General features: G+C 46.6%; 3 protein-coding genes across 3 annotated transcripts; all 3 read left to right on the forward strand.

Moving 5' to 3' along the window:
* Positions 1-1,559: 1,559 nt before the first annotated feature.
* On the forward strand, positions 1,560-2,783 carry BDV38DRAFT_284767 (putative C6 finger domain protein; the record flags this gene model as incomplete). Its single annotated transcript, XM_032060341.1, has 3 exons — positions 1,560-1,686; positions 1,757-2,080; positions 2,134-2,783. The coding sequence occupies 3 exons, from the start codon at positions 1,560-1,562 to the stop codon at positions 2,781-2,783; spliced, it is 1,101 nt and encodes a 366-aa protein (XP_031911751.1).
* A 3,461-nt stretch (positions 2,784-6,244) lies between these two features.
* Positions 6,245-6,720, forward strand: BDV38DRAFT_284768 (uncharacterized protein; the record flags this gene model as incomplete). The annotated part of the gene is made up of 2 exons (XM_032060342.1): positions 6,245-6,509; positions 6,617-6,720. The coding sequence occupies 2 exons, from the start codon at positions 6,245-6,247 to the stop codon at positions 6,718-6,720; spliced, it is 369 nt and encodes a 122-aa protein (XP_031911752.1).
* Positions 6,721-10,425: 3,705 nt separating this feature from the next.
* On the forward strand, positions 10,426-10,864 carry BDV38DRAFT_251898 (uncharacterized protein; the record flags this gene model as incomplete). Its single annotated transcript, XM_032055077.1, has 1 exon — positions 10,426-10,864. A coding segment is annotated over one exon (266 nt), but the record flags the coding sequence as incomplete, so codon positions are not given.

A 10,864-nucleotide genomic window follows, 5' to 3' on the forward strand; every position in this document is an offset into this window, starting at 1 on the left:
CGGCTGCTTAGGTTAATTGCAAAATACAAAAAAAATTCTAATAAAAAAAAAAACGAGAGAGATTGAGGTGTTTCATCCACAGTTTAGGGCATAGTGCTATTCTTTTAGCCTGTTTTATTATTCAGGGTCTGATTCTGGAAGGTCTCCATCCAGTATGTAATTCACTGGGGGAGGGATTCATCATCCTCAATTCACTTGCCCATCTATAATTATCTTTAGTATATTCACTGTCCAGATTATGCTCATGATTCCTTTCCTCTTTGGTTCATGTCTGTTATCCACTCTGGAAATTTTTTCTTTTCCTTTTTCCTTTTTCCTTTTTATTTTTTTTATTTTTAAATCTTTTTTTCTCTCTTTTCTGTTTCTTTTTTTTTGAATTTTTATTTTATTTTATTTTACCTTTCAAGTCTCTTTGATTTTCCTCGATGAATTATTATTCTCCTTTAGTAGCTTTGAATTTCCTGTCCCCCTTTCTTTCTAAGCCCCTCTCTCCCTCTCGCTATCCTTTGAGGAAAATAAAATAAAATAAAAATTCAAATAATAATCATACTCATAAAATTAATCTCCAGAAGTGAAAAGGAAGAAAAAGAAGTAAAAGTCCCGAGATCCTCGATCCCGAAGTGTAAGTAGGGCAATTCATTGATTATTACGCACTGGGCCACTCTCGCTTTCTTTCAGGTTTACTTCCTTTCTTTCCTTCATTGGTATCGCTCTCCATTTGGCTCCAATTTTCTTCTTCTTAATTATTCTCACGCCCAAGGTTTCATTGCGACGAGGTACCTTACTTTACTTTCTCCCTCTTCCAACCTTTCAACGTGTTCTGGAAAAGGTTTCTCCTTTCCCTGGCATACTATTAGTTATCAACCTGATCTGGATTTTATATTTCCATTATTATTATTATTATTATTATTATTATTTTATTTTATTATTGCTTTTTTATTTTATTTTTTATCCTTTCTCCTATTAATATTGTCTTTTATAATACCTCCTTCAGACCCGTGGGCGGAGACGGTCCTTGTCCCCGTGGGCCAATTTACCTTCAACCAACCCTGCGACATACTAAACAACTATTCCCTCTTGCTTTGATGACTGCCACGACGACGACGAAACAATTAAAAATAATACTTACACCCTTAGTGCGGTTCCTCCCGACTACGAGCTAATCGTGTGAAACCGACTCTGGATTGCCCATCCTTCATTCTCTGGATTGTTGTTGGTTAGCATCGTCTGCGCGCACCAGATTGACTGTGGAGTAACATTGCGAAACGGCGAAATCGGTCTACGTACGACAACTTCACCAGCCAAAACAACACACTTCACCGATCGCCCCCAGATTCCCGCGGGTGGTGTGTCCCTTTCTGTCTGGATCTTCGGTCCCTGCGCTTTGCGCTCTGCATGGGTGGACTTTCGTTCTCCAGTCACTACTAGTAGTTCTTCACGCGCCTTAGGGATCGAGTACATCTCACCCATTTGACTTATTTTTTTTTTACTAAATCCCGTGTGCGATTCATGCGCCCTTCCTTTCGGGGCTCTAACTCTCTGTCTTGCTCCTTGGAGCTATGCCTGCGGTTGTCGGAACTACTATGACTTCGACACCCACTTCGCAAACCGCGATCATGGAATCCTCAACAGCCGCAGATAAGAAGCGCAATAAGCTCGGGTATCATCGCACGTCTGTCGCATGTGGTCAGTTTCTCTTTTCCGCCCTTGAGCATCGCTATCCCCTCGTAAACCTCGGTTGCTTATCATCCCACAGTGCATTGTCGGCGACGAAAGATACGATGTCTGGTGGCGGCGGACGACGCTCAAGGTCGATGTGAGAATTGTATTCGACTGAAAAAGGAGTGCCAGTTCTTCCCAGTTGATCAGCAGCCGCCAATCGAAAAGAAAGCTCGCCCAGGTTCGAACACGGCGTCGACCGATCCATCAACCGCCTCGTCCTCCCCGCCGGCAGTGAGCGGGGGGGAACAAACCGAGGCCTTTTTCCCTTACCAGCCAATACCGTTGAGTTCCGCCCCAGATGTCGCGGCGTTCAACGCCGGAGCGTTCGCTGGAAATTCCATGACATCGTTTGCGCCAGGTGGGTGGTGATCTTCTCCTTCGAAGGGCAAGAAGGTTTGTTAACAAAGTTAGATCGCAATGTAGGGGCTCCTGAGTTTGCAACAGCACCGCCCCTCGATCCCTCCGTACCGTGGGATGAATTCACCACGATTCCAACGGACGGTCAAATGTTGGCAAACATGTCGGCAGGGAAACCACAGATGGTGAACATGCCTTGGAGCCCGGGACCTAACCCCATGGCCACCATGCCAATGGCACATGGGCTTCCGACCCCGACAGTCCCATCACAACCGCAAACGCTCAGTCCCGCGCCGACGTATGCTATACAACCGGATGGATCAGTATGGCAAGTGCCCCCAACACGACCTATGACCTACCCTCCGCCACCGGATATGGCTGCGGCACCCTACCCCAACCCCGGCCAATTCCAGCAACCTCCCCCAGATATGAGCTCCGATATGGCCAGCCCAATACATCCTTTCCCGGGCAACCATGTTAATCCGCAGAGTCCTCCACCGACGGACCTTCAAGGGACGCCAGTTGCAGTAACGTATGCTGGTGCCCCTGCAGCAATGGGATTTCCCGCCTGGCAGGACGTGAATACTATGTCACCCATGAACGTCGTTCAGTATCAGATGTATGCCGGGGACGCTGCACAACAAGCGTCGTTCGGCAGTCCACCCCCGATGGGCCACCCGGGCCAACGACAGTCTCCCCGGTGATGAACTAGCACGTCAGCATTGATTTCAGCGAGAAAAAAAAAAAAAAAAAAGAAGAAGCTTCCGTTACATAATACCCAGTGCGATCTTTTTTTTTTTTGCATCTATTCTTCTACCCTCCACCTTTCCATCGTGGGCATTTCCTTTACAGCTATTCATTAGCGGGCGCAAAGGATTTTGGGCGGCATTTTCCATCTTCGTTTCTTCCGTGAGACCCCTTTTCTACACATGTATTTGAGGTGACATTTGTACACAAGGGAACAGTTAGATCTCTGATGTCATTGTCCTCATTCTACCACTTCAGCTTTTTTTTTTTTTTTTTTTTTTTTTTTTTTTTTTTTTTTTTTTTTTTTTTTTTTTTTTTTTTTTTTTTTTTTTTTTTTCTATTTCATCATTGGATATCCATGTCTGGTTTTACGAGCTATGTTGTTAGAGCACCAGCGGGACAGGTGTCATTGATAATAGGTCTAGTGGCGAGGGTAGACGTTTGGCCAACTGGGCCTGTGGGCAAAGTGATCTAAGTACACCATGCGTTGACTCTCGTCGCCACAATATGATCGACTAGTTGCCAAACATGACCACCAAGCAGCGATTCACTCGTTTATATCCCATCCCACCTGAGAGCTGAATTGTCACCTTCGTTTCATTCCCGGTTGGTGGAGAATGACTGGTGGACCTGAAAGGTTACTATGGTTTTACGTCTCTTGATTGAGCCTTTTCTTTTTGCATTATTACCCCCTGATGGACTGATTCGACATGTTCCTGTTGACGCTGATATACTTCTCTTTCCCTTCTATCATTATCTATCATCTCTTCTGCCGCATAGACCTTTTCTACCTTTCTTTTCTCTTCAACGAAATATAGATTTCTGCTGTATGGACGGATATATCCCAGATAGACATGGCTTGATAGGACGATAATGAAGATGACATCTATAGAACTGACGTTCATCTGTGGTCGAGTATGTTACGTCTTTGGTAGTCCTGATGGGACACATGTCTAAACATGTTGAGGAATCAATCACACACCAGAAGTATCCATTCTTGACGCTACCAAAGCCTATCCCCATTCAATAACAATACCGCCAGCAACGATCATTATACAACTCAACACCATCCTACCATCCAAGACATAATCACACAAGATCACAGAATTCAACGACTATGGATCAATGTTAACCTAGCCCCCCTCCGCGGCCCCCCCCCCCCCAAAATCGATGCTCACCACACTACACTGGATGAATAGTACAAATCGGTATTCCAGCATATTGGCCGATTGAGGTCCCGCATATTCTACAACAAAGATAGAAGAACATCATTTTGTGGATAGCTACGGGTATAATTGTCATACTGAACTTCAACACCAGCTTCCGAGATGATCGCCGATGCTGACGGTACAAGGAGAATGCGATACTCAAGGTGCTGTCGGTGGTAGATTAGGTAGATGGCTGATAAGGTGGAGGTGTCTGTGTGAATCTCGGTGTAGGGTGATGGGGATATTGCTTCAGGGTTATCGTGGAGTTCTCAGCTTTATGTCAAGATGTCTGGTTTAGTGTAGAGTGTTTGAGAAGGGGTAAAGTTAGGTAAGTCAGTGTAGATACGCTGTTTGGAGAGGAATTGATAAGGCATATTGCGTCATTTAGAATAAATGTAGGTATATCTTCTAGCTTGAGTGTAAGCGGTTCAGCTCTGTGGCTACCTCGATATCGACGAGTGGCGGTGAAGTAAAGTAAAGTAGTACATTTGATCAATTCAGACGCTGATGGGGTTACCCTGAATGACAGCAATCAACAAGTTAGAGGACGTGGATGACCTCTTGGTACGGGGACGTTTCCTCTTATTTAGCCAACGTCCACCGAAACTTTACCCTTTTCGCCAGATATTGGAACACATGTGCATGGAAACGGGTAAGAAGATCTTATCCAGGACTACAATGACGTGATATCCAAGCAATATATGTACTAAAGTTATGCTTTTCAGTGCTATTGGCGGTGGTACCTTATTCGATACTGCCCAAGATTAATGTGCAGCTCATTTTATCGGATCTGCCAATGATGAGTGCCTGCTGCTTATCATAATGCAGACTTAGGTGACAACGGGAGTGTATGACTTCCATGTCTCCGCGGGGTTGATGTTAACTGACTGGCAGAAGATAGGCCGTTGAGACGCATTGACACTCTCTGGAGAGGTTTAATGGGCGGTGCTTTGCAGCGATGATGGCTCTAGAGTGGGAACCATAGACCCTACCAGGTCAATACGCTTTTAAGACGATAAAGGGAATGGCCCTATCCGGGGTTGTTTTGCGGAGAGTGATGGAGACCTGGAGACAAATCGCCTCAACTTGTTATCGTGGTTTACGTAGGACGGGGACAAGGGGGAGGAAGGGAGAGATAACGGTGGTCGAGGATCCAAACATTCCGTTTCATTTGATTTGCCTTGCAGGAATGTTGGGGCTGATCCTGTGAATGTAACCGTTCTTATCTCGAACACCTGCAGGAGGTTATCACGGTTGATGCCTGAAGGCCGACGGTCGGCTTTGTTATGTTTGACCCCAAGATTTTGTACAAAAGGTCTGCTCCCCGTCCCCATTGGACTAACATTGTCGCCCCTTCTCTATCACGTCTTTTCACTCTCCCGTTGGGTGATGATACAAGTGATCGGGCCACAAAGGCCATATATAACTCGGTGGGATGTCCACAGGGTTATCTCTCTCATTCCTTTCCTGATGCATCGAGAGATTAAAGTTCTTTCAGCGCAAGAAGTGAACTTTGCGAGCGAGAGAAACGTCGACTGGAGAGATGCGCGTAATTAAGTATGCTATCTCCACGTCCTCGTCGCCAAAAGCTATACTTCTTTCGGCCCAAGGCTACCACCCCCGATTGAACTTGAATTGAAGAAAAAGAAAAAGAGGCAACCACGATGAACTTCATGGCTGGATGGGTAGCTGCCTGAATAAAATCCATTCCCCCCGCCTTTTTGTATCTAACTTCGCTCAGTGGGTTGATCCATTCTAATCCGCATTGATTTCATCTCGTCGTCCTGGCTGCTTGACACAGCCCTCGCTACGCGTGCTCTTACTGCATTCCTGCATGAGAGATTATTGCCACTCTAGTCAATTACCACTGCAGGGGGGGTTTGTTGTCGCCTTTGCTATTTCCGGAGTATCCGCTGGACCCGCGAGAAAAAAGATGGAAAGACTTGCATCTGCTTCTCGCTTCGAAGATAATGAAAGGGGATGATCGATCATAGATAGAGTGATTTTACTGTCGCTATTTATTATCATTGTCTGGGAAGAATGGTAATACGGATGATGATGATAACAACAATCACTATCAGGACCTCGATGACCATTGTGGCCATCATGATTGAACGCCTCGGACAGCGCATCCCCACATCGCCAAACCCTCCCAGGCTGGGGTTGAACACTATCTCCAGATGGGGCGATGTTGGTATGGACTATGGACAATGGTGCTTGACTGCGCCATCGATGTCTGTCTCCCGGCATCCTTTGTGACGCACTCCAACAGATTTGCCGACATTTTGACCCGCGTTGGCTACGTCACACCTCTGTCTCTGTCCATTGTTTCTTGCCCGTTGCTATTATGGTCGGAGGCAATTACTATGATCTTCCTCTACCGCGTCATCCAGAAGTCGGTCTATCTCACTATCCCTTGCGATAATGACCCTGTGATTGGTGGGCGACCCTCCGTGATTATTACCCTACTCCTTAGTAAGTCACTGCCAGAAGATGTCCATCTGTTTGCCATTACGATTCCGACTGTAACTTGCAGGCGACTTCCCACCCTTGGCGACGGCATACTTACCTCGATGGGTTAGCTCAGGCACGCGACACGCCTCAGTTGATTTCTACTGGATTGTCCCAAGAACCCCCGCCGGAAGCCTTCACCATGCATCCGGACCAAAGAGGGACCAACCCCTAAGGTCTCGTGTTGCGTGGCGTGGCGTGGTGTCGTCTTCCATTCTCATCCTATACGCTGACATTGCTTCGACGGAGAGAGAAAGAAAAAGGGATTCTCAGCATTTAGTCCCGTTGAGTGGGTTGATCTTGAACGGCAGTGGTGGTCTTTTAGTGGTTAATCTGCACGCCACTTGCCCACTTCGTTGCGTTTTCTTTGATCTTGGCCTGCAGCCGGCCTCTCACACTTGAACTTTATCCCGTTAGATTCTTGGAGTTTCTGTTGCTTTTGCCACGCCCCCGGAACAAGGCTGACGTCGTTTTCGTTCTGAATAGGTTTCTTTATTGTCGGGCAATTTCGATCCTCACGCGATCGACTTGAGGCGAAAGGAAAAATAAGAAAAAATAAAAATTAAAAAAACTCCCCCTCAACCCCAGACCCAAAAAAGGAATCTGAAACCAAAAGGGGGAAGAAGACGTTAATTATCCGAACCTTGAGTTATTGACGCTTCTGGGTATCCCCGAGGAAGAGCCGACATGCATCTCTGCACTTTAATACGATTCTAACTCACCTCGGTCCCGATCGACAGATACCCATTGGCTGCGATGACCAAGTCAAATTACAGGCTTATCAGCTTATCGCCGTTATCTCTCCAGGTTATCGTTGCTATGTGGGCAATGGAATTAATATGATTATCAACCACTAGCGCGGTGGACCTCGCGATTGTGCATCCCGTGGGGCCGAAAGACAACGAAAAGCAAAATGGAGGAAAACAAGGAAGACACACCACTGGCTCGACGACGGTTGCTTAGGGAGGTGCGAACTGACAGCTGGTTCGAAAAGCTGTCTCTACCCCGCTATTCAGTGCACATTTGCCGTTCACAGAGTATGCACTATGCCTGGTCATCCCACGGCGGTATCATCCCCTTAACGGCCGTGATATTTTTTTTTTTTTGTTTTTCCCTTCCAGACAGCCTTGATCCTCTTGGCATGCTCATGCTCGCCTTGACAGATTGGGTCCTTTACCGTCTAGATGTATGAAGCTCTATTTGCTCGTATGCAAAATCTTGCTCTCTACGCTATTCTAAATGGCACCCACAATTGGGTGTTGGACGTAGTGGTGCTTACATTCACTACGATCGGGTAAACCCGACATCTCAGGACAAGGGGATGGAGCAACTACTGCATGCTGTGCAGCTTGACACCAACCGTGAAGACTTGTCTGGCTGAAATTAATCCCGACTGAAGCTCATCTACCCGGACTGGGCATCCAGACACAAGACAGAAGCGATGATCGATCGTTGCTGCTACCTCGAACAAGATGACAGACACCCCACCCGAGAGTGGATCCGAATTCATTTGAATCGTGGATGCCCCTTGCTTATTTCTTCGTTTAGTGGACATCATAGGACAGAAGAGGCTGTAGACTGCGTAGACTGTCTCGCATGAGGGAGAGAAAAGAGGCTATAGGCATTGGGGCCCCTGTACTTCCCTAGCGTCCGGTCGGTTACAGGCATGAAACGGGATGACCATACGTATGATACCGCAGGCGGGAACCGGATGGATACACAGATCGGGTAAGATAGGAATGGAAACTCGCCGGTGAGACGAGGCATCCTACACAAAAATTCGATTGATACAGCTTCATTGGTTTCCCAATCCGTCGTTGGGCCCCAGTGGCATAGACGATGATTTCGGCAGTGTCATTGCATAGACTCCGATCATTTCGTGGGGAGCGTAGAAAAAAGCTTTACATTCTATTCATCATCTACTAACATTCTATGGAAACCCACCAATGAGCGGATGTGATTTATAGAAAGGCAAAAAAGTACCATTTGTCGATGCCTTGATATACTAAAGTACATGGGAACGACGACAACGAAAGGATAAACTCTAAAATCTAGCAGTCAAGCCATGTGCAGGTGGCTCCAGTCATGTAATTTATCCCCAAGAAGGGCCGAACGAAGGAGAGAGGTTCCTGTCTTCGGAGCTCGTCCGGGCCAGACGGGCTTGCCCGAGTGCTGGCTTTTGATTGAGTCCGCCCCGCCGGTAGCGCATGGGCCTTTTTTGCCCTCGAGGGTATCACCTCTTTTCTCAGTGGTAGGCCGGTGCCCGATGCCATCGAGCCGGTCTGTCATGTCTCCTCTCTGCTGATTGCTCCGGTCGAGACTGGAGTGGATATGATGAAGGAATCCGATGAGCGGAGAGGTCACTCAATCTTCCGGAAGCGTACCTTGGCCCTAGTAAAACAGAGAGAGAGAGAGAGGGAGAGAGAGAGGGAGGGAGAGAAAGCATGTGGATGTTCCCCCTCCCCCCTTGTATGCATAATACGGGCTGTTATACGTCGACCGTGGATATGGACCATGAGCCCAAAGGTCGGCCCGATGGATGGTCTGTGTAATTATATGCATGCAAGACGCATTGTCCACGATTCAAGAACCCGCCTCCAATATTTCTGTTCTGTACCTCCTGACGCTGAGATTGTTCCTCTTCTCCCGTTGTGACCCTTTCTTTCCTTGATTACTTTGTCTCGGTCAGAAGCCGAAAGCTTCGTCCTCGCATATCGGCCGGGTTCGTAAGATCTTATTCATGAAGGGATTTTTGTTGGTTACCATTGTTCTGGTCCCTGAACAAAGGATTCAAGAGACATTCGGAACGCGCCCTCGGCCTAAATCCCTTGACCCATTGATGGTGTACAGGTACGATATTCGGGATGTCAACTACCAACCAGAGAGTGATTCGGGGTGCGGTTCTCAGTTCCATTATTTTGCATCTTTGAGACAGACCATTCGGCACGGTCATTGGCGGAGTTTACTCCCAAATACGGCCGAACGGGTACTTTAAAGTGGAATCCTCGAATTTGAATCTAAGCTCATGAAGGAAAAGTACTACTAATTCGTACCTATGCCTAATGTTAGTGCGAGTTCATCTGTTACATTTTAACCGTCGGTTAAGAAAAATGGATCCGTTCAGGTTTTAAAATAACTACGGAAATAGTTTAGATTTCCCGACATAGTGGTTGGGATGTTCTCGATTAATCCTAGGTACATCAGGGCTCAATTGTTCTCGGATTTTGGAGGGGGGGTTTTGTTTTAACAAAACATGATATAGGTCAGGATCGTTGGACCACACTCCGCCAGAGATCCGGGTATGGTTACATGTGAAGGATTCTGATTATTATCATGATTATGTCAAGACTTTTCCTCTCGTGAAGAGCAAGTAGAGAATCCTTACGGGTCTAATTTACTTTAGCGCGCTACAGCTTCGAGAACATCCCCGGCAACGTTAAAAACCACGAGCTAAAATGGGTCGCCACCGGAAGCACTCGAGTCGAGCGGGAGGTCGGTACGGTATTGGTAATACCTGCGTTCCAGGTGGTTTTGTGTCCCCCGTTGGTTTCAGTCGAAGGAACTTAATTCCAGCGGGACCCAATATAATTTTCATGATTCATGATACATCCATTCATTCATACCGGTCCTGCAAGAGTAGTTTTCCCCTGGGAGAGACATGGGAGAGTTCAAGACCGTGGTCGGGGAGAGGAGAAGAAGAAGAATGAACGCTCTCAGAAGTGGATAATCATTCTACTGTAGGAATGAAATTAATTAATGTGAGGCTGCAGTATCCCTGCGTGGATTTTCTCTTCTTACGGCGGGAACCCAAAAAATGTTGACGCTGTGATTTTCTGGAAAAGGTAAGGATGGTTAGTTTCCCAGGATTATTACTGGTTCCGTATGTGTATGTGTATGTGTATGTGTATGTGTATGTGTATGTGTATGTGTATGTGTATGTGTATGTGTATGTGTATGAGTGTATGTTGTATGGATATCATTCCGTATGGATACGCCCGTTTCCTCCGCCCAGAACCAGTCCGTCATCCATCATCCACTCTTTCTCTCGTCCTTTCCACTCTCTTGACTTTCCTTTTTTCTTCTTCCCTCTCTGCGTTGCTCTCTCTCTTCCAGTATTATTCTTATATCATCGTATCTTCCCCGTGAATTGCTTTCGTTTTTCTTGTATTTTACTTTCCTATCTAAGATTGCTCCTCGATTAGCAACTCTACTTCATTTGGCCATGTGCGTCTAGAGGGTCTAGCCCCTCTCTCTCTTTGCACTGACTCCCCTTCTTACCTTAGACTGTCAGCCATACCATAGTATCATCCCGGAATTAA

The sequence above is a fragment of the Aspergillus pseudotamarii genome, assembly GCF_009193445.1.
Source record: "Aspergillus pseudotamarii strain CBS 117625 unplaced genomic scaffold BDV38scaffold_41, whole genome shotgun sequence".
Classification (NCBI taxonomy): Eukaryota; Fungi; Ascomycota; class Eurotiomycetes; order Eurotiales; family Aspergillaceae; genus Aspergillus; species Aspergillus pseudotamarii.